General features: G+C 41.3%; 1 protein-coding gene across 2 annotated transcripts in view; it reads right to left on the bottom strand.

Annotated features, from left to right (window-relative positions):
• CRTC3 (CREB regulated transcription coactivator 3) overlaps positions 1–22,665 on the bottom strand; it is a 92,526-nt gene extending 69,861 nt beyond the window's left edge. For both annotated transcript variants that reach the window (XM_024766494.1, XM_024766495.1), the window contains exons 1-2: positions 22,612–22,665; positions 15,584–15,682 (exon numbers count right to left, since the gene is read on the bottom strand). In XM_024766494.1, the coding sequence (XP_024622262.1) occupies positions 15,584–15,682; positions 22,612–22,650 (138 nt within the window). In that variant the 5' untranslated portion in view covers positions 22,651–22,665. The remainder of the gene's footprint in view (positions 1–15,583; positions 15,683–22,611) is intronic.
• Between the last annotated feature and the right edge of the window lie 1,665 nt (positions 22,666–24,330).

Raw genomic sequence — 24,330 nt, 5'->3', positions numbered from 1 at the left:
ACCTCCCTGTCACCGAAAGAAGAAAAAGCAACCTCAAGGGGAATAGTTCAAACAAAGTGGGTAGGCGGGGAGGCTGCTCTAGACTGTGATGCTGGGGGCTGGCAGGGTGGGTGGTTCCACTTAGAAGTACAAGATGAAGCAGAGACTAACTTGTGAGTAGTCTAAGCAATGTCTCGTGTGTTCTCTGACTCCTTCCTAGACACTGATTAAACTGTTTTCCACACACTTTCCTTCCAAGCTAGAGTAAGACATTCCCACCAAAATACAAAGAGCTTCTTTTAAAATTAATGCAAGTGGGGGGCTTCCCTGGTGGCGCAGTAGTTGAGAGTCCGCCTGCCGATGCAGGGGACACGGGTTCATGCCCCGGTCCGGGAAGATCCCACATGCCGCGGACCGGTTGGGCCGTGGGCCATGGCCGCTGAGCCTGCGCGTCCGGAGCCTGTGCTCCGCAACGGGAGGGGCCACAGCAGTGAGAGGCCCGCGTACCGAAAAAAAAAAAAAAAATTAATGCAAGTGGGGAACTATCTGTTGCAGCTCATTGTCTGATGACTTCATTAATGTACTTATTTTCATATTTTATTATAAAGATATATATAACCATCACATGACTTATTATAAAGACAATAATTTCTTCAATTGGCACTAAAAATGAAATTGTATTTATTTTCTAGAAATGACAGGTTAATACAAGCTATCAAACAATTAGATAGTAAATCTTCAATTTTCTAATATGAAAATATCTGTACAAACTTGTTTTTTCTTGAGTCACATTTCTCTGTCACAGATTTTCTATGCATGTTTGTATACTATAAATTAATGGCTTTTTCAGTGTTCACAAAAGTTCTCTATGTTTAAAAAAATTAATTTTTAAAGCAATATATGAGAGGTATTGCAGAAAGAACCATGAAGCCCCAGTGAAATGTGCTAGGCAGCCTTGGTCACTCACTAGTCAAGGGACTCAACTGTGTACACCAGCCTCAAGGCCCCTGTGATTAAATTTTGTGCTTCAGTAAATATGCAAACTACTTATGTCATGAACTTTGGAGTCATTCTTTTTTTTTTTAGTTTTTTTTTTTTTAACCAAAGTATAGCTGATTTACAATGTTGTGCTAGTTTCTGGTGTACAGCAAAGTGATTCAGATACACACACACACACACACACACACACATATACACATATATATGTATATTTCCCCCCCTCCTTTGGAGTCATTCTTGAATAGTCAATACTTGGGATGTTAGATCTGCAAAGGCTAAGGACCTAAGGTAATAAACATTCAGGCTAAGGCAATAAATATTCAAATCAGAGTCAAAATTTTTGTTAGGTTAAATATCTTTGCCAAAAAGCAACAAAGCCACATGTATTAATAACATTACAAATATTTCTACTCTTTGAATAATTCTACCTATGGGAATCTATGTTTCAGAAATACAGATGACTCACACACCAAGATGTTTATTACTATATTATGTATAATAAAGAAAAATCAGAATCAACCAAAATATCCAACATATAGTGAGAGTGGTTATGAATTATAAGTCATACGTGAAGAAATATTATTAAACTATTAAAATTATACTTATAAAGTATCTTAACTTAGGGAAATAATGATTATATAATGGCTAAATTTTTTTAAAGGATATAAATACAGATAATGATTTCACCCACATAAAAGATGAAAAATAACTAAAAACATTCAAATGGTTATTTCTAGTTGATAAATATAGATAATGTTTTCTGTTCCTTTATCATTTTCATATATTTTCTAAATTTTATACAATGAGTATACACTGAACAACAAAGAATTAAGGACCAAGCTATAAACAATGTATTACTTTTCCTGAATGTAAAAGTTTAAAAATGGAAGCTAAAAAAGAAAAAGAACACTAGAACCAATGTTTTTCTGCTACAGTTCTGTGTACACAACCTGTCTCTCAAACTTGATTATAAGCTTCTTAAACGGACATTCTCTGAGTTATCTTCATAAGCCCAATAATAGCTTTCCCTTAACAGGCACTCAGTAGATATTTAATAATGGGTAAAGTCAGGGCAAGTCACAGTAGCTGTTTAATGTATAAGGAAAGTGATTTTAAGAGTAAAAACAAGTATTTCTTTGGTACCTACATATGCTTGGACAGGATAAAAATGGTTGGGTTTGGGGAGGGTGGCGCTTTGGTCTGACAAGCACAGGAACAGAGGTTTGCCATGAACATGGAAGACAGTGAACAGTACCCTCTATGGCAGAAAGGCCAGCACCCCCGGGCCAGCGGTTCTCACGCTTGCTTTCTGCCTCACACAAAGCACTCAACTTTCAAATGCAGGACCCGTGTTCCAGCAGGTATACCCGGGGTGTTCCCACCCTCCAAGCGCTTGCCCACTTCTCAATACAGAAGCCAACATCAATGCTATGTGGGGACAACCTTGACTTAGTTCCAATTACCTTTTAAAAATAATACTCAAGCACTGACAGCTTATTTTTTTTTTTTGCGGTACGCAGGCCTCTCACTGTTGTGGCCTCTCCCGTTGCGGAGCACAGGCTCCGGACGCGCAGGCTCAGCGGCCATGGCTCACGGGCCCAGCCCCTCCGCGGCATATGGGATCTTCCCGGACCGGGGCACGAACCCGTGTCCCCTGCATCAGCAGGTGGCCTCTCAACCACTGCGCCACCAGGGAAGCCCCTGACAGCTTATTAATAAGAAGAAATTGCTTTTGACACAACTCACCACAGAGCCCAGTGCTCTGTGGGTGACACCTTTGCTGCGAGACACCGCAGTAACAATAAGACATTAACAAGCACCGATGGCTCCAGGCACGGGCACAGTGCCCCACACGCACTATCCTGGTGTCACCTTCACCAGGACCCTGGGAAGCACACTCTTAACACTGCTATTTTACAAATGCAGACACGGAGACTTTTAGACTTAAATAGTCAGAGCTAGAACTCAACCCAAGCCTATGCCAAAACCCGAGAGGTAGTGTGGCCGTAGAGGTAGCCATAGACGAGTTGGTAGAAGTAATTAGAGTGGTGGTAGCGGCCTGATGGGGGTAGGGTAGGAACAAAACCAATAACAAGAGGAAAGACGTGCAACGTGCTCACCTTGTGCCAGACACTGCTCTAAGAGTGTTATCTATATTAACTCACTTATTCCTCACGACAAAACTCTGATATCAGCATTACTGCCATCCTCACTTTACAGGTGAGGAAACTGAGGCTGAGATGTTAAGTGACTTGTCGCAGGTCACCAGGTTGGAAAGTGGCAGAGGCTGGATTTGAAATCAGAGTCCTACCTTTTGGCCATCATACCATGCAGCCTCTGTGTTGCGCTAAAGCTTTTACTCTAAAGCAAAATGTCCATTGGCACTTCAGTCCTCGTGGTATTTCTTTTCCAACAGACCTCTGATTTTATCCAATAGATGGACTTTTCAGGAGAAATTCCCATCTTTTCCTACTTTTCTGGCATAAAAAATTTAAATTGATGTAATACAGTTCAGTCTTTAAAGCACTATTTGGAGTATCCACGCTATTTCTGACCCTCCATTACATGAACACTTAGGAGCACGTGAAAGGCAGAATGAAAGTGGCAATATTCCAGGTCTCTTGTTCAAGTTCTCATGGATGCAGATGTTCCTAATTCAGTGTGTGGAGCCAATGTTCCCTTGCCCCTTATATAATATCAAAGGCCTTTATTCTGGATGACTAGAGATTCACGAGTTGTCTACTCTTTCATTCTTAAGTTTTCTATTCAACACGTATGGTTAGATAAAAAGGGGGAAAAAAAGGACTACTCAAATCTGTATTAAAAATACGACAACCATATTCTTGGTCACAGTTCCTATTTTGGGACAGATGCACATTCCAAAACTATTAAGTAAGCCCCTAACTTTCTGTGCTTCTCACTGTTTCCTTAGGCAGAAGAGAAGAACATCTCATTGGAAGTCAAAACCAAAGGTAAACCAGGGAGCAAATCAAGCACAGAGATAGATAGTAAAAAACAAAAAAACAAAAAAACCACAGTTGTAAAGTGCACATAGTTTGGGAGGTACAGACTCCTAAATAGAGTTTAGGGACAAATTCAGAAAAATAACATTCGCTGAAAAAGAAACTAAGACATAACATAAAATAGATATTAGTAATCAGTGAAAATCTTTCCTGGAAATAACGTACGCTAAAATAACTAGTAAATGTGGTCTTCCACATCTCACACAGAAGCCCAAGGTCACTTCCCTATCTCATTTTACCTAATAGTATTTGGATAAAAGGGTATTGTTTTGGGGCTGACAGAGACCATGCTGTATCAAAGAGCAGGGCTGGCTAAGATTTATGACCTTGGGAACAAAATTCCCTCTCACTTTTAAGTTTTGAGCAGATGACTATGCCACAAAAGCCACAAACTCTGATGAAGGAGCATACATAAACAGAATTTAGTTAGTGGCTTGGGAAGGAGTCAGTTATCTTTACACCCTAGTTCTCTTAACTCACTCCAGCTCCCAAATCCCTTGGTCAGTGCTTCCATGCCTCCCATTATCTCAGTTTATCTTATGGATAATTATTATTATCCCTATTTTATATACCAAAAAAACAAACAAAAAAACACTTAAGAGAGGAAAGCCCAGGATCACAGATCAAAAGAGTGATAGAGCCAGGACTCAAGCCTAGGTCAGCCGGACACCCAAGCCATACTCCTCATCACACTACAGCCTCCTGCTGCGTGGTACCCAGAGGAAGCAGAGGCTTAGGGCAAGTTCACCTTGCAAGTCACTGCCAAAATTCCAGGAGAGAGAACTAGAGGAGAGATGGTCAGGAAATATGAGGAGCTGGGAAGGAGCTGATGGTAGAGATAGATGGAATTTCTGAAGACCAATAGATGGCACAAGAGGCTGTTCTGAGGTCTCTGCAGAGACTCTTTCATCTGTGACCCAAGCCATAACCATTTTGGGATGGTCTCTGAGATTCCAGGATCACTCTTTTTTTCTTTTTTTTTTGGAATTTTTGAATTTTATTTATTTTTTATACAGCAGGTTCTTATTAGTTATCTATTTTATACATATTAGTGTGTATAGGTCAATTCCAATCTCCCAATTCACCCCATCACCACCACCACCCCGCTTTCCCTCCTTGGTGTCCATATGTCTGTTCTCTACATCTGTGTGTCCATTTCTCTAGCACCACTTATTGAAGAGACTGTCTTTTCTCCATTGTATGTCCTTGCCTCCTTTGTCATAGATTAGTTGACCATAGGTGCATGGGTTTATCTCTGGGCTTTCTATCCTATTCCACTGATCTATATCTGTGTTTTCATGCCAGTACCATATTGTCTTGATTACTGTAGCTTTGTAGTATAGTCTGAAGTCAGGGAGTCTGATTCCTCCAGCTCTGTTTTTTACCCTCAATACTGCTTTGGTTATTTGGGGTCTTTTGTGTCTCCATACAAACTTTAAGAATTTTTGTTCTAGTTCTGTAAAAAAATGCCACTGGTAATTTGATAGTGATTGCACTGAATCTGTAGATTGCTTTGGGTAGTATAGTCATTTTTGCAATATTGATTCTTCCAATCCAAGAACATGGTATATTGCTCCAACTGTTTGTATCATCTTTAATTTCTTTCATCAGTGTCTCATAGTTTTCTGAGTACAGGTCTTTTACCTCCTTAGGTAGGTTTATTCCTAGGTATTTTATTCTTTTTGTTGCAGTGGTGAATGGGAGTGTTTCCTTAATTTCTCTTTCTGATCTTTCATTGTTAGTGCATAGGAATGCAAGAGATTTCTGTGCATTAATTTTGTATCCTGCAACTTTACCAAATTCACTGATTAGCTCTAGTAGTTTTCTGGTGGCATTTTTAGGATTCTCTATGTATAGTATCATGTCATCTGCAAAAAGTGACAGTTTGACTTCTTCTTTTCCAATTTGTATTCCTTTTATTTCTTTTTCTTCATGATGATCACTCTTGGCTTAAGGCAGAGCAGCCCTACTTCCATGGGGGCAGTGGCCAAATGCAGTCTGCCCAGACTTCAGGACCACAGCTGAGGGGTGTTCAACAAGGACTAACTGGACCACAATCTTCTTCTGTGGAGGGGCCAACTTACTCATTTCCATCTTTCTTCTGCTTCATACAGAAATATGTTTCTGCCACCACAGTAGGTGCTCAAGAAATTTTTGAATTTATTTATTGATTATCTATCAATTAATGAGAAGTGAAAAAGAAGAGTAGTTAATCCTCTCTTAGATGAAGTAAGGAACAGGAGAACACAAAGCCCTCCCAGGGTCAGTATGCTGTTTCAGATGTCCACCTGCGTGTGCACACACACGTGTGTTTGTGTGTGTGTGTGTGGTGTGTGTGCATCCAGTTATTTAAGGATAAGCCCTTCCTCACAGCCTTTCGGATTAACTTCCATCATTTATTGTGTGGAATTCTGCCAACTGGAGACATGTGATTTTGCAAGCATCCTCTTTTGAAATATTGATAAATGTGCTTCAGAGTAGTGAAGTGGAAGCTAAAATTTTTTATTTTTATTGAAATATAGTGATTTACAATGTTGTGTTAGTTTCTGGTATACAGCAAAGTGATTCAGTTATACATATGTGCACATATATATATTTTTCATATTCTTTTCCATTATGGTTATTACAGGATACTGAATATAGTTCCCTGTGCTATACAGTAGGACCTTGTTGTTTATCTATTTTATTTTATTTATTATTTTTAAAATAAATTTATTTATTTATCTTTTTATTTTTGGCTGCATTGGGTCTTTGTTGCTGCACATGGGCTTTCTCTAGTTGCAGCAGCTTCTCTTGTTGTGGAGCATGGGCTCCAGGCACACGGGCTTCCTTAGTTGTGGCACGTTGGCTCAGTAGTTGTGGCTCACAAGCTCTAGGGCACAGGCTCAGTAGTTGTGGTACACGGGCTTAGTTGCTCCGAGGCATGTGGGATCTTCCCAGACCAGGGCTCAAACCCATGTCCCCTACACTGGCAGGCGGATTCTTAACCACTGCGCCACCAGGGAAGTCCCTATGTATTTTATATATAGTAGTTTGTATCTGCTAATCCCAAACTCCTAATTTATCTCTCCTCACTCCCTCTCCCCTTTGGTAACCGTAAGTTTGTTTTCTAAGTCTGTGAGTCTGTTTCTGTTTTGTAAATAGGTTCATTTGTATCATAGTTTCGATTCTACATGTAAGTGATATCATATGGTATTTTTCTTTCTCCGTCTGACTTACTTCACTTAATATGATAATCTCTAGGTCCATCCTTAAATTTTTTATATGAAATTTAATCAGAATACTTTTCTTTCTTTTTTTTTTTTTTGGCCGCACTGCGTGGCTCGTAGGATCTTAGTTCCCAGACCAAGGATTGAACCCGGGCCCTCAGCAGTGAAAGCATCGAGTCCTATCCACTGGACTGCCAGGGAATTCCCCCAGAAAACTGTTCTTGTAATCCAAACAAGCACTTTAGCCAAGACACAAAAATCTCACTGACTGATGAAGGAAAGGAAGGAGGGGAAGATCATCTGAAAGCACTGGGTTTTTAGGGCCAGGTGAAGCCTTAACCCAGGGCTGAAATGGGGACTCAGGCACAGCATAAAGAGGGCCAACTGCAGGAGCAGCCACCCACCACGTGGCGCCTACTGAGACCTGAAGTGTGGCTAGTGTGAGTGAGAAACTGAATCTCTAATTTTATTTCATCTTAATTAAAGATGTAAATCTGGCTCGTGACTACCATACTGGACAGCACAGGTTTCGGTGGGGTTGGGAGAATGAGAAGAGCAGAGGAAAAATAGAGGTAGAAAGTGATAAATACAAACTTCCGACTTCCAAATTGTTCCTGAGCACTATTTGTGTTAATAACTGATGGTTGTTTCACACTTGACAGTTTCCAAAGCTCTTCTGCATTTTATTCTGCATTCACTAGATGCTCATAACAACCCCATCAAGTGACTGTCATTATCATGATTCACAGATGAGGTTTAGAGAATTCCATGGTTTGCCTGAGGAGGCTCAGTAGGAGGATGGGCTGCAGGCCCGCCGGTCATTTAACTCCAAGCTGACAAGGTAGCATCCAGGAACCTCAGCTCTTCCTTCAGAAAAAAAGAAGTACAAGATGGACAGATCCCTGTCATCTCATCTTTCTTCCCTGCACAATCTGCGAGGATATTCAGTGAGAATCAGCCTCTCTTGTTTCACTACATAAGCTTCTCACCACCTTGGAATTCAGTTCCTCGAAGTTCAGAGTGCTCCCTGTGCTGTGTGGTGGGTGCACAGATCTCCATCCTTCATCCAAACCTGCTTCTGCTGCCATTTCCCCCTTGTCAGGCCCCATAGCCCACAGTGAGGAGGACAAGGGCCTGGAGGAGCTCTGAGAGATGCACTTCGACTACAGAAATTGGAGGAGTTTGGGATTATCACGGTGGAACATTTTTTTAACTCACTGAGAAATTCTTTGGCCTAGTATATGATCGATTTATACATACAACACACACACACACACACACACACACACATATCCTATGAATAGTGAAAACAACCCAAATGTCCAACAATAAGGGAGCAGTTCAATAAATTGTGGTGCATCCATGTGATAGAATATCATAAATCACTAGAAATAATGTTTTTGAAGACCATTTAAACATAAAGTGTTCATGACGTCAAAAAGATACAAAACTATACATGCAGTATGATGTTGATTTTCTTAAAAATATTTATAGTCACAACAAAACTACTGAAAGAAAACAGCCAAAATGTGAACAGGAATGTTGCCTGTTTTCTATAATAAGCATCACTTTTACAATCAGGAAAAAAAATGTTGTTTTTAAAATTTGTCTCTGAATATGTAAAAAAGGTTATCTTACCTTTTTAGAGAAAAAAATTATAGGAATAAATTTTTGAGCACAGGGAACTATACTCAATATCTTATAATAACCTATAAGGGAAGAGAATGTAAAAACAGAATATATATATATTTATTTATTTATCTATTTATTTATTTATATATGGGTAAATGAATCACTTTGCTGTATACCTGAAAGTAACATAACATTGTAAATCAACTATATTTCAACAAAAATTATAAAAAAGTATTTCAAGGACCAGGGCTTCACTGGCAGAAGGCTGAAGAAATGATATAATATCTGATTTTACATATTTTATATTGAGTAGAAAATAAAAGGGACTTTTATCAAAAAGACATTTTGTATATAGTAATCCTCATTTGCTAATGATATCACTCTATATTTTGGGTACTGACTCAACTGTTATAGTGAATTAAAAATCTACAACTGTGCTGTCAAATTCTCCTAATTTTACTAGTTTTTGCTTTTTGCAATTTGTTGCTATGTTATTATATTACATACAACTCAAATAATGCTATGACAATTACCAAATACATATACCCAATGGGTTTTTGTGAAAATTAAATAATCTATGTAGCGAGCTTAATGCAGTGTCTGACACATAGCTCATACTCAACAAATGTTGGCTATTATTAGCAGCAGTATTTTGAGGTTAATACTGCTACTTCTGTTTTCCATTTGTTTGAATTTAACCAATGTACCTTGCCAATCTTTTTTTTTTTTTGGCTGCACTGTGCAGCTTGCGGGATCTTAGTTCCCTGACCAGAGATAGAACCCGCACCCTCGGCAGTGAAAGCGTGGAGTCCTAACCACTGGACCATCAGGGAATTCCCTGCCAGTCATTTTTTAAAGAATCTTATAAAACTTTTAAAGGAAATTCAGCAAAGGAAAGCCACTAAAATTGAACTAGGAGTCAAAGACTCGATTTTTAAGTTCTGCTTCTCCAACAATACTTGCTATGCAAACTCTGGGCCTCACTATACCCACTTGTATTGGTGGTGGGTCTCAGAAAAATCACCATTTTGCATCTGGCCAAGCCCTTCTGCTTGCAATAGGGCTTTCTCCCTTTGGCTGCCAGATTGCTCCCTAAATTATAAACTCTCAGTTATAAACAAGATGACCCAACTTTTAAAAAATGTAGTAGTCAGAAATGTAAAAAAGTATGATTAGTTTTTAGTGATATAATTTGAAAGAACTAGGGAGGTTATGTGAAGGATGTGAAAGGTTACAACTGTACCCAGATAGCACTATATAAAGAGATGCCCTGTGTCCCTCTCTGTAGCTGCCTGACAATCAGGCTGCACAGCCAACAGGCGCCCTTGCTGTTACGCAGGCTGCAACGCACTGGAGAACGGCAGGCCCTCCCCTAACCAGAATAGACAGCCCTAGCCCTCAGAGAAGAAGATAATGCCCACTTCCTCTCTCTGCCTTCAGTGTACACACGCCAGGCCCTGCCTAGAAATAGGAGGGCTGTAACCTTAGCCACCCCTGACCAATGACCTGTCCGTTGCTAAGGATTATCAGAAGTTAGCCTGAAAAGCTTACTTTGGTTTACTCACCTGGTAAGTTTGTGTTCTCTGAATAAGGGCCCAATGGGTTAGGTGAAAAGAATGTACTTTTAGATCCTCCATTAGGATAGAAAATTGGTCTTTAACCAATATTAATATAGTGCTATGCTTACCAACTAATGTATTAAGGATCAAGTAGAATAAGAGTTGTGAAAACATTCTGTAAACTCCAAAATGATCTATAAACATAAAAGGAAGTGGACTGTGTTTAAATAACTAATTATAAGCAACTTAACTTGAATCAAAAATCTCTGCTTCTGTTCCGTGTTCATGGATTAGAAAACTCAGTATTAAAACATCAGTTCTCCCCAACCTGATTACAGATTCAGTGAAATCCCACTTAAAATCCCAACACGACTTTTCGTAGAAGTCAAAAAGCTGAGCCTAAAAATCTATGGAGGGGACTTCCCTGGTGGTCCAGTGGTAAAGAACCTGCCTTCTGGGCTTCCCTGATGGGGCAGTGGTTGAGAGTTCGCCTGCCAATGCAGGGGACACAGGTTTGAGCCCTGGTCCGGGAAGATCCCAACACGACTTTTCGTAGAAGTCAAAAAGCTGAGCCTAAAAATCTATGGAGGGGACTTCCCTGGTGGTCCAGTGGTAAAGAACCTGCCTTCTGGGCTTCCCTGATGTGGTCATTTTTAAGTCTTTTGTCATTTACAGACAGTTCTGGGTGTACTCTGAAGCTTTCACAAAAATGTTTCTATAAAAGGGTTTCATCTTCAAGGAATTCATGGAAAAGACTCTGACAAGTACAGGTTTCTGGTAACTAACTATATTGCTGAACTGAATGAATAAGCATTTTCAGAACTCTAATGGAAAACTGATGAATTCATAAAAGTGCTAACAAAAGTTCAAGATGAAAAAGAAAATTAATTACATGGGACTGAGTGAACTGATGAGGATGATTATAATATTTGTGACTTTCTGTTTGAATAAAAAAAATAATAATCCCACAAGGACTCAGAGGCAAAAAATATACAAATCAATTTTCACTGCAAAATAAAGGCGCGTTACAGTGGAGGATTACTGGACTGAATGTCAATATTATGACATAGTATGAGTGTGTTTCGTGTTTGGTAATTGCAATCATTGTTGTTTTTGTTGTGGTCATCCATTTACAATGCTTGGTGTCAGTTTATTTATCTCTTATAAAAATAAAATACAGTGTGTGTGTGTGTGTGTGTGTGTGTGAAAAAAATAAAATAAAATAAAAAGTCAAAAAAATGGTTAAGATGATAAATTTTATGTTGTGTTTTTTTTAACCACAATTTTAAAAAAAAGAAATGAAATACCAAGGGCTGGAGAGAATGCAGAGTCACTGGAACATTGCTGGAATGTGAAATGGTATAGCCACTTTGTAAAACAGTTTGGCAGTCTCTTACAAAGTTAAATATACACTTACATTTGATCCAGCAGTTCCACTACTAGGTGTTTACACAAAAACTGAATGTGAATATCTTTACTCACAATTGTCAAAAGGTGGAAACAATCCAAATGCTCATCAAGTGATGAATGGATAAACCAATTACAGTACCTCCATACAATGGAATACTACTCAGCAATAAAAAGAGGCAGCTACTGATAACTGCAACGTAGTGGGCTGAATCATGTTCCCCAAAAAAGATTTGTTCAAGTCCTAACCCCAAGTACCCATGAATGTGACTTTATTTGGGAAGAGAATCTTTGCAGATGTAAACAAGTTAAGATGAGGTCATACTGGATTAGGATGGGCCCTAAATCCAATGACTGGTGTCTTTATAAGAGAAGGAAGGGGGAGATTTGGACACAGACAAACAGGGAAGAAGGTCATATGGAATGGAGGCAGAGAGCAGAATGATGGAGCTACAAGCCAAGGGACACCAAGGACTGGAGGCAACTAAGAGAAGCTAGGAAGAGACGAGGAAGGATTCTTCCCTAGAGTCCCCAGAGAGCATGGCCCTACGGACACCTTGATTTCACAATTCCAGCCTCAGAACTGTGAGAGAATAAATTTCTGCTGTTCAAAATGTAAGCCACCCAGTTTGTGGTACTTTGTTATGGCAGCTCTAGGAAACTCATACATGCCACAACATGGATGAGTCTCAAATGCAATTGCTAAGTGAAAGAAGAACTCTACTTCTGATTCTGTTTATAGGATACATTGGAAAAGGCAAAACTACATATCAGTGGTTCCAGAGGCTGGAGGTAGGGGATGGGAATAGATTACAAAGGGATATTAAGGGAACTTCTGGGGGATGATGAAACTGTTCTGTATCTTGATTGTGGTGGTAATTATACAACATAACCTGTAAATCTAAAGAAGGTCAATTGTATTGCATATAAATTACACTTCAAAAATGTTTGCTTAAAAAAAATTTATGCTTCTGGGATTCCCTTTTTTTCTGTTTGACAAGAATCCTGGCAAGGAGCTCCTATTGGCCTAATCAGGGATAATGTGAGGATCAAAATAACAATAATAGTTATAGATTATAAACCATGGAAAAAAATAAGAAATCACAAAACCACAAATATAGAAATAAATAAATAAATGTATAAATTGAAAGTTTGATGAGAATCAGGATAAAGTATCTCCTCACAAAATACTTATTAATTACAAAGGAGAAGAGTAACTTCAGAGTGGAGAAGACTGACAGACACCACCTTAACTACGTGATAGAAGTGAACATCATGAAAATGAAAAATCACCCACTTAATGGGATACAATAACAGAACCACCTTTGGCTATTCCTGCCAAAGATGCGTAATCTGAATCCAATCATGAAGAAACATCAGACACACCCCAACAGAGAGATATTCTAAAAAAGAACTGGCCTGTGATCTTCAAAAGTGGCAAGGTCACAAAAGTCAAAAATAATTTCTTTAATGTCAAAAATAAAAGATTGAAAAATTGTTCTAGACTGAAGGAGACTAAAGACAATGTATGCGCTCTGAACTGGATCCTTTTGCTGTACAGGACACTAATGGGACATCTGGTGAAACCTGAATGGGGTCTCAGGATCAAATGGTAATAATGCATCACTGTTAATTTCCTGATTTTGATGGTTCTATTCAGGTTATGTAGAACAACAGCCTTGCTTGTAGGAAATACACGGTGAAGTATTTTGGGTTGATAGGGCATTAGGTCAGCAACTTATTCTCAAGGGTAAAAATACAGTTATTTTTTACTGTACATCCAACTTTTCTGTAAGTTTGTGATTGTTTCAAAGTTTAAAAATTACTCAGAGAAAGAATCCCGGGAAGCCCTGGGTCTGTCACTTCATCCCATCCCCCAATACACAAGGAAAAGGACACTACAGTACATTCTATATTCCTCTAAAGTTGACAGGAAAGTACCACAAAATCGGGATTTCAAACACAGCATATCTTGACAAAGTTCTATCTTCTGAAGCATGAAATCCAGCATAAAGCAGAAATCTACTTTATTTGGATACTTAATGACCCAATGGCCAACATGTAAGATAGTTTGATCTATATAGGTAGATTTCTAATATAGGCAGTATTATAGTGAGATTCCAAACTCATTAAAGAGAAGATTCCAGTGTACTAAGGTACAAATATGTTCATATAGTACTTTTTCTAATCACATTACATTTAAGAGTTCCTATTAGCACTCCCAAATGGAAGTATCCATTTAAATAATATTTCTGCTTTACGGGACATCATCAAACAAGTGAACCAGATTTCACAACAAAGAAATTTAACACTGAACCTTAAATTGTATAATTAGAATGTCAGCCTCCTAATTATTCAAAGACTAGGATATCTAAATCTAATTCAGATCTTAAAAACAGTACCATATACCACTGTCTAAATCACCAATTCCACATTGTTTTGAACAAGGCTCTTCACTAATATGAATGATTAAAGCACCCTATGACACTGCACTAATCTAAATGCAATATAGGGACTTCCCTGGTGGTGCAATGGTTAAGAATCCGCCTGCCAATGTAGGGGACAGGGGTTCGATCCCTGGTCTGGGAAGATCCCACATGCCACGGAGCAACTAAGCCCGTGCGCCACAACTACTGACCCTGTGCTCTAGAGCCTGCAAGCCACAACTACTGAGCCCACACACCACAACTACTGAGCCCACATACTGCAACTACTGAAGCCCATGCATCTAGAGCCTGTGCTCCACAACAAGAGAAGCTGCTGCAATGAGAAGACCACGCACCTTGACAAAGAGTAGCCCCTGCTCACCGCAGCTAGAGAAAGCCCATGCGCAGCAACGAAGACCCAACACAGCCAAAAAAAAATTTTTTTTTAATTTAAAAATAAGTGCAGTATAGACCACTTATCTATGCTGTAGATTTGTCCTGTCCAGCATGGTAGAAACTAGCCACATGAAGGTAGTGAAACATGGCTGGTACAAATTAAGATGTGCTTTAAGTGCAAAATACACACCAGATTTCAAAGACTTAATTTAAAAAAAAGAAAAAAAAGAATGTGAAATATCTCATTAATGTGTTTTAATATTGATTCTATGTTTAAACAATAATATTTTGGATAGATTGGGTCAAATAATTATTTAAATCATTTAAATAATATTAAAATTAATTATACTGGTTTCTTTTTCTTTAATGTGGCTACTAGAAGTGTTTAAATGACATATGTGACACACATTATATTTCCAATGGACAGTGCTGCCTTAGACCATTTGTGAAATAACACTCGTATGCTGCAGTAACCAGGAAAAAGAATAACAATGGACTTCCCAGAAGAACACTGAACTGTATCTAAGCCCAGTTTATCTTCAAGATCTAATCTTTTTTTTTCTTTTACTTTTGGCTGCGTTGGGTCTTCGTTGCTACACGCAGGCTTTTCTCTAGCTGTGGCGAGTGGGGACTCCTCTTTGCTGCAGTGCACTGGGCCCCTCATGGTGCTGGCCTCTCTTGCCGCAGAGCACAGGCTCTAAGCATGCGGGCTTCAGTAGTTGTGGCTCGTGGGCTCCACAGCGCAGGCTCAGCAGCTGTGGCGCATGGACTCAGCTGCTCCGTGGCATGTGGGATCCTCCCGGACCAGGGCTCGAACCCATGTCCCCTGCACTGGCAGGCGGACTCCCGACCACTGTGCCACCAGGGAAGCCAAGATCTAATCTTTTCAAGAAAACTTTTTGCTTCTCTTTTTACACTCCACTCAGCTCAAAGAAAGTAAGTATCTCAGGTACCTGAAACTCGGAGGCACTGCTCCGCAGCTGGCTCACATTGGGTAAGGATCCTCCATGGTACTGTGTAAGGCGCAGTTGCTGAAGCTTCTGAAATTGAACCTGGGAACAAAGACATTTCAAAGTTGTTGAGAGATGACAGCAAAGATCTGAAAGAAGCATCAAAGTATGGTGTTGTGTAGCGAAATGGTTCAAGAGTGAAAGTCTTGGCTTCAGTTTCTTCTCTACTTAAAACCTTCAGGTTTCCAGTGCTTTCTGGGTTTTGATTAGTCTATTTTTGGAAAGAATTTACCCCTGTGCTAAATGTCTCAGCCATGACAGTGAGGTACTCTTGCACGGTCTTTGAGTGTATGTGTGTGGAGGCGCAGCAACAAAAGAATTTCTTAAAATAAACTAAGCCACTGTCCATGACTCTAACACATTGACTATCTTCCCTTCTCCATGCTCTTTTCCAGTCGCCTTTTACATATATGAGTAATAGCTGCACAGTGGTGATCACAACATAGGTACAATCTTGCATGCTTACATCATAACTCTTTTCTATGATATTACATAAGCATTTTTAATGGCTATATGACATTTCTTCTTCTGAATTATTTCCTTAGAACACACTGCAAAGAGTGATTACTAAGTCTCTGGGTTTGGGCCTTTTGATGGCTCTCCATACACACTGCCAAAATGTTTTCCCAGAGGGTATACCAATGTATATATGAGAAAACAGTTTGACCAAAAACTCACTAACACTGGATATTATCATTAATTGGGGAAAAGAAGGAGGTCAACTGAACAGGTATAAAACGGTATCCCACTGTTTTAATATGCTTTTCTTCTGTAAGCTCTTCCTTGCTTCATTTTTCAAAAGGCAGTAAACTGGTTACAGTTCTTGTAAACCCCAGAGTGGTCCAATTTGGTCTTTAAGAGTTCTGCTTCTAAAATAATAAATTACCTCTGTGGTTATGTAACCCTTCGCACTTGTAATTCATGTAGGGAAGAAAGGGTAGATAGGAACTCCGAGGCAGGTTTTTACCCTTTCATTACTCTCTGTCTTTGTCTAATAATAATAAAAACTACCAGATATGAGCCCCTAAGATGAGCCAGATGCTGTCCTCAGACGCTCTGCCCACTTTATCCCTAACCCTCTCAGCAATCACCAAGGGAGACCACATGATCCTGCTTTTACGAACGTGGAGACCCAGACTCAGGGAAGTTCAGACACCTGCCCAAGGTCACACAGCTAGAGGAGGCTAACTATGGCTAACTCAAAACCCACATTCTTATTTCTCCCATGTACCTTTCCTTTGTTCCATTTCTCCCTCAATGATCATACTATTCACAAGCTCAGAGAAAAGTGAAGTTTGGTTGACCAAAAGCATCGCTGCACCTAAGAAGCGCTCTGATTTTTTGTTTTTACATTTATTATGAAAATTTTCAAATACGTACAAAATAGAGACAAGTAAAATGAAACCCCATCTCTTCATCTTCCAGCTCCAACAATGATCAACTTACATCCAATCTTGATTCATCTTTACCTCCTCCATCACTCACTGCACTCCACTGAAAGAAATCCAGGCATCCTAGCATTCCATATTTCAATATGCATCTCCAAAGATAAGGACTTGTATCTGTTTGGAAGTTTTAAAGGCATATAAAACCCTTTGGCAGCCTTAACTTCCTTATACCCACTGTACTTGATTTCTCAAACATACTGCACAGTAAAACTCTATTAATCAAAACCCAGATCTGAGAGCCAAATATGAGAAGGAAGCCATGATGAGCTTTTCCCATCTATCAGCTAAGTTATAAAGTCTCAGCTTTTGATCTTGACATTCTCAACCAGAAGCATTTGACTCTCTATCCTTGAAAGTCTCTTGACAAAATTCTCAGCCCCCTTGATCTAAAGCCTTTGATTCCTTCTTGCATCAATCCATCCACTTAGTCACTTACATAAAAACGTTTTAACTGTGTGTCAGGTACTGTGCCAGACGCTAGCTTACTAAGATGAATATGTGCCAAAGTTCCTACCTGCAGGGAGTTCTCACAAATGCTTCAACTCTTACCCAAAAGCCTTGACACTTCAACCAAGCTAAGTTCTAAATCTAGCTAGAGATTTGCCTTCAACCGAGCTTGAGGCTCTCTTAGCGGTCGTCCATATCTGCTGTCCCTACCAAACTGCCCATTTCTAGAGTCTTCAGAGACGGCTGTGCTACAGTAAAAAGAGCACTGGATTTGGAACAGGAAGACCTGACATTGTAAACCGGAGCTCCCATGTGGTTGCACAGATTATTCTGCGGCCTACTTCACAAAGACGGTGGAAGGATTAAAACAGAGAACAGACATGACAGTGGTGTGTAAAGTGTACAGGTCTGGACAACTGCTCAAAATATTATCATTATTGTTGATAACCTCAACTACCTCCTAAACCCTTGAGTAATTCTGACACTTTTCTCTTTTGAAATTTAGAGCCATTGAGCTAGAAAGAACCTTAGAGACTGTCTTCAGTACCGTCATGCTTACTGATGAGGAAAATGAGGACAAAAGCCTGATTAGCCTGAGGCAGAGGTCATGGACTGGCAGGCGACAGGACATGGTTAGCCTACAGAGTTCTGTCTGACCCACATGCTACTGACCCACTCAATGTTTTAAATTTTTAAATTGCAAGAAGCCACAAACATCTGGATTTCCATCTTGTCTTGATTGAAAGATCTAATGACACTGAACCCATATTCTTCATGGCAACAGTGCGTGGAGCTGAGAAATGCCTGCCCCCTTAGACAGGGCTTGGGTTCTCCAGTTTGCCCATGTCCTCACTGTACCCTGTTACTCCACCACTATGGCCCAAGATCAGCTACCATTTACCATCTCATTCCGCGCCCCTCCACTCATTTTCCTGACCTGCCTCACCCAGTACCTTGAGTTAGCAACTTTTAGCCTATAGTCACACACTTTTAGTGGAATTTTCTCCAATGCCTATATGAAATGAGATCTAAGTCTCACTAATTCCTTTTTGAAAAAGTGTTGTAGTAGTCAACACAATCCCAGCAGGCCTTTTCACAGAAATTGATAATTCTAAAATCTGTAGATGTGCGAATGACCTAGAGTAGCCAAAGCAATTTTTAAGAACAGTAAAGGTGGAAGACTTAAGTTACCTTGTTTCAAGACTGACTATAAAGCTATCGCAATCCAGGCAATGTGCTGTTGTTCAAAAGAGAGATGAACAGATCAATAGAACAGGAGAGAGTCCAAAAATAGACCGATGTATACATGGCCAGTTGATTTTTGACAAAAGTGTCAGAGCAATTCAATGGAGAAAGAAAACTATTTTCAACAAACGCCACTGGTACAATTAGATATCCTAATGGGGGAGAAAAAGCAGTTCAGCATATAGACATTCAGTGTGACAACCATAATCAAACCCCAGCTCTGCCTCTTACCAGCCATGCAACCTTATGTCTCAAGTCTGTTTGCTCTCCTGCAAAATGAGGATCGCTCCAGATACACAGCCCACAGGGTTACTGTGAGAACTACATGAGATAATGAACGTAAAGTGATCAGCACAGTGGCTGGCAAAGAGATAATGCTCCATATTCAGCCCAAATCTAATCTTTCTAGTCTCCTCTATTCCTCTCTGAGGCCTCACTATGCCATAACATATCTATTGTTTGTTTTAATATAAAAGTAATAGTTTTTCCCAAATCTCCCAGCAAAATTAACACTCCAGGTTGATGTGCTATTGATTGTGTGGTTTCTCCACACTACCAGTGGTCCTTCAAAGCCAAACTTCTTGAACAAGTTCCCAACCCTGTCCCACTTCCTCCATTCAAGGCCTCAGTGCCTCACAACCTCCCTTCCACCCAGCACACTGTGGACGCGGTGGCTCCCACCAAGGTTACCAATGACCTCCACATGACTGGACCAAAGAACAAGTCCTTATCACATCAGACCAAGTCAGCAGCACAGGGTTCAGCTGGTCCACATCCCCTCCTCTTAACCATAATCCTCCTGGCTCTCCTCCTACCTCTCTGGTTGCTCTTCAGTCTTCTTTGCTGGCTCCTCCTCCTCTACCTCCCCTTTAAATGGTGGAGCTCCTTGGGCTTCTCCTAGGCCCTTTCCATGTTTCACTCTATGTATAGCAGGGGTTACAAACTCAAAAGCCTACAGGTGCCAAGTATGGAAGATAAGTAAGCGAAGCAGCCCAGAATCACTGTGAGGAAACCACAGGGAGTGACGGGGACTGTGGCAAACTGAAGGACACACCGTGCCCTGTCTAAGGGGGGCAGCAGCTATTCAACTCCAGGCAATTGCTGCCATGCGGAAATGTAGGGTAAGTGTTGTTAGATGATCTCTTTTTTCAAAAGAAGCCAGAGTACAGATTTTAACGTAAAATCACAATATTCACTGTTGGCCCTAATTGAAGAAAAAAAAAATCAGAGGGCCAAATTAGGCCACCAATTTCTAAGATTTTTTCTAGAAATTCTTCCTAAGCAGCAGAATCTACTCCTGCTGCTATACACCAAAGATTCCCACTAGCCTAGACTTCTCTCCTGAGCTCCAGGACCATATATACAACTATCTGCTGGCCCATCTCTACTTAAATGCTTCACAGGCACCTCAAACTCAGCATCTCCTGACACTGAGTCAGCTCCCGCCTTGCTCCTGCCAGCGCTCCCTCTCTTAGCGGAGGATACCCTGAAATGGCTCAAGTCCGAAAGCTGGGGATCATCCTTGAGTCCTCCCTCTCCCTCACCTCCCTCATCCATTCACCAAGTCTGGTCCTTTCTACTTCCTAAGTATCAATCTGTTCACCTCTCTGCCTCCCTGTTGCTACCACCCTTGCCAATGCCACCATCACATCTCCTAGACTCCAAAGCATTTCCCTGCTACCTCCTCCTCCGATCTATCCTATATTCTGGAGCTAGAGGCATTCTTTCAAAATGCAGATCTCCCCTGGTTCAACCCCTTCAATGACTTTCCATTGTCCTTAGGATCAAGTCCCAAATCCCCATGAATGCCTCATCTCAAATTACCCTCCTCATCCCCTTGCTGAACCTCTGTCCCCTGTGCCTAAAACACTCTCCCCTCCCTCAACACACGAGCATATACCCTCACATGCCTTCCCCACTCCTACTAACCCTTTACGCCACTAGAAGAGGTGAGGACTCCCTATCATATATTCCCAACTGTTCCCCTTTCGTACTATTCATCAAAATGTGTCCTGACTTGTCAAATGAATGTCTTCCCCATTAAACCCTAAAATCTATGACAAGACACTACTATATCCCCAGTGTCCATCCGAAGCCCCAGCACACACCAGAGACTCAAAAAGTATTTGCTAAACAAATTAATAAGATCTTTGAAGCAAGGTACCACGTCTTCACCTCCCCCCACCCCTACACCCCCACTGGGGACTCAAGTACCAACAAATTAATGAATGAACAAAGGAACAGCCTCTTTCCAGGCATATCTGCCTCCATTTTTTTCCCTCTCCTTATAATCCCAGGTACCACCATTGAACTGATCCTCCTAGCATTCTCTTCTCAAAAATTTTCCATTGCTTCCAGGTAAGGCTGCACCCCTAAAGCTAGAGTGAAAAATTCTCTATAATCTAATCTATCCCACCAACTGAACAAATAGGATTTAACTCCAACTCTGAAGGACTGACTCTGATTATATGGAGAAAAAGTAGAAGCCCAACAGACTCAGAAAGGAAAGAGTACCTAGATTGATTAGCGATATCTGTTCCATTTATAAGCATGCCCACCATGGGCTAGTAATGGAAAATCAGTATGTCTGCTATCTGATTATCAATAATGAACTGGATAGATTCTTCTCCATCTGAGATCTTTGGACCCTTGGAACATATGCTTGGGGATCTACGAGTTCTCTACAAGAAGGGTTTCAGTTTTATAATTTCATTATGAAAGTTACCCTTAAAATTTTAAATAAGCAAAGATTACTAGGCAAATTCAGTGTTATCGTTTGCCTTTGTGTGTATGAACACAGTGGAGCCAAGCAGTATTTATTATTTTACTTGCAATTGGTAGAGAGTAGAAAAGAACACAGGCAGAATTAACATGTAAATAATGCCCTGTACAAGGTGAAGGACAAAATGACATCATAATTTTATAGCAATTAGAATAGAGAAAAGTGGTGGCTGAATTGAGTTATCATATGGGGCAGAGCTGATCAGGCTTGCTAAACTCAAGAGAATCTGAGCTACAGGGTTTAGCACTATCTATATATATTTCTTCTCATCATGATAGAAATGTAAGTACAAGAGATATTTCACTTTCTCCTTAACCTCGCTAAAAGAAAACACCATCAAAAATATGATAAATGGCAAGTGACACCTAGCCTCAGGAGTGGGGGACATGACAGGCTGTGGGGTGAACTGTGGCCAACCAGAGAATACATGCTCCATTTGAGGGGGCAGCCATCACCCAGCTCCAGCCAGCTAGCTGTCACATGGGAAATCAGGATGAGTGTTATCGGGTCTCCCAATTTTAAATGTATATAAATATATATATTTAAAGTAGAGATAAAGAACGAAATTTTGACTGTACATTAAAATCTCCAACTTTGATTTCTATGAAAAATCTCCCAATTCTGGCGACAGATTCCAGTTTTCCCAAGCACCAATGGCCAAAAAATATCGCGTCTGCAGCTCAGCGAGCCAGGGACCACTAGTTTGCGACTCGGCTCTCAATTCTCCTTCAGGCTGCCCACACCCCGCCCCCGCTTCTGTACATCCTCCCCCATGCTCCTGATGGTCCTTCAAGGTCAGCATTCAGGATCCTCAAGGCCTGCCTGCCCCGCTCACGCTGACCCTCGTTCTCTGCAGTTCTGCGCGGACACTCCTGTTGGCTCTCCATCCTCCACTGCCTCCCTCGACAGTTACCTAACCTCGCCGAGTGTTTGTCCAGGCTGGCGCCTTATTCCTCCTGGACCCTCCTCCGTCACCAGCAACGCTGTACACCTTCCCAGTTCTCATGAACCATCGGGGCTGAAGTCAGTAAACCGGAGCGATACAGCACCTCCATGGAGGAAGAGTAGCGAAGTCCCACACTCGACATGGAATCACATCTCGATACCCAGACAGACCCCAAACCAGCCCGGGGCCGATCCTGGATTCACTGGTGCGCGGAGCTCTCCCGAAGGAGCGGGTGGGTGCCTCGGGCCCTCCACGCCGAGCAGTCCGGGAGGACTCGCGGGCGGTGGATGTTCGGAGCAGTGAGAAGCCGCACCGCCCGCCTCCGAGCTGTTTGTGATTTCCTCCCCGCGCTCCCGGTCACCCTCCCCCTTAGGCCGCCCTCACTCGGCGGCCCGCCTTCCCGGGCTCGGCCCCTTCCCATCTCCCCGTACACACTGCCCCGCGACCCTCCCACCTCCGCGGCGACAGCAAACCTCCAGCGGGTGTCGGAAGGCAGGCAAGCGCCGAGGCCGCGGCCGCGCCGGCCCCGCTCCCGGGTTCCACTCCGCGGGCGCGACCCCGCCCGGCCTGGGCTTTCCCCGGTGTCCCGAGCCGGGCTCGCGACCCGCCACGCAGACACTGAGGAAACCCCGTCAGCAGAGCAAAACGCATCCGACGTGAGGGAGCAGCTAGGGTACCATTTTTCCAAAACGCTCCCTCGTAGGGACGTCCTGGCCTTTGGATTTACGTTACAACGTTAGAACAGTTTTAACATCCTTCTCTCCCGGCTTTCCTCCAGTTATGCTGATTTCCTTCAGGGGGTGAAAACGGGGCGACCTACGCTTGAGCAATCCTCTCCCTCAGTTCCCACACTCTGGGGCCTATGGTCTGCCCTCCGTCCTCCGCCTCGCAGCCCGCTTCCTCCCTCGATTTGTGTCGTTGACAGTCCGCTCAGGCCCACCCAAGAAAAAAGTTACTAAATCTGGATCTCAGTTTCTAAAACCATCTCCCGACTTGCCCGAACTTGAGCCGTGGGCACCCTCCTCGCTCCTCGGCCCCGGCCCTTTTTCCAGGCTCTTTCTGAGCATCCGTGGCCTCTGCAGACTCCAGCTCCAGTCAGACGTCGACTCCCCGTTTGTAACTAGCTTCTCAGCCTCAACGGTTTTCTCCCTCTCCTGCAGCCCAGGAGCTCCTCTCCGTATAGATGTGGCTGTGTGTAAAGATGTCCTGGACGGCTCTGAGAGTGTGTCTGCGTTTTGTAAATTAGGAACTATTAGGGACACGCAGAAGAGTGCAGAAAATGATGTTAGCGACACCTACTCCCTCCACTATCAAGATTAAATGTATCAAAATATTTTGCTTCAGTTACTTGGTATTTATTAAAGAAATAGAAAATTAGACAGAAGTAAAACCCGACCCTTATTCTTTCTCCTTCCTCCCTAGAGATTGTCACTGGGCTCAAGTTGGTACGTATCACTCACATGCATGTTTTTACACTTTTACTACATACGATGTACGGCTCCACCAACTGCATATGAAATACCAAATTTGGCTTTAAAATTTACAAAAACAACATCATGCTGAATAACCTTTTGCAACCTTTTTCATTTACTATTGTTTTTGAAATTCATTTGCATTGATTCATTTGTTTTAATTACTGTGTAGTATTTCATTGTAGTTTTCATATGTCTCAGATTTTTTTAAGGAAATTTAATATGAGAACATATCTCTATTAGCTAGAGGTTAGCTTGTTTTATTAAGCATAATTGGATTTATTTTTTCTGTTTTATTTTGTGCCATCTACCATCCTTTTTCTTTATATTTTATTTTCTGCTTTCCTGTT

Source organism: Neophocaena asiaeorientalis, unplaced genomic scaffold (assembly GCF_003031525.2).
Source record: "Neophocaena asiaeorientalis asiaeorientalis breed wild unplaced genomic scaffold, Neophocaena_asiaeorientalis_V1.1 scaffold346, whole genome shotgun sequence".
In the NCBI taxonomy this organism is placed as follows: Eukaryota; Metazoa; Chordata; class Mammalia; order Artiodactyla; family Phocoenidae; genus Neophocaena; species Neophocaena asiaeorientalis.
This window is presented reverse-complemented; position numbering and strand designations above follow the sequence as displayed.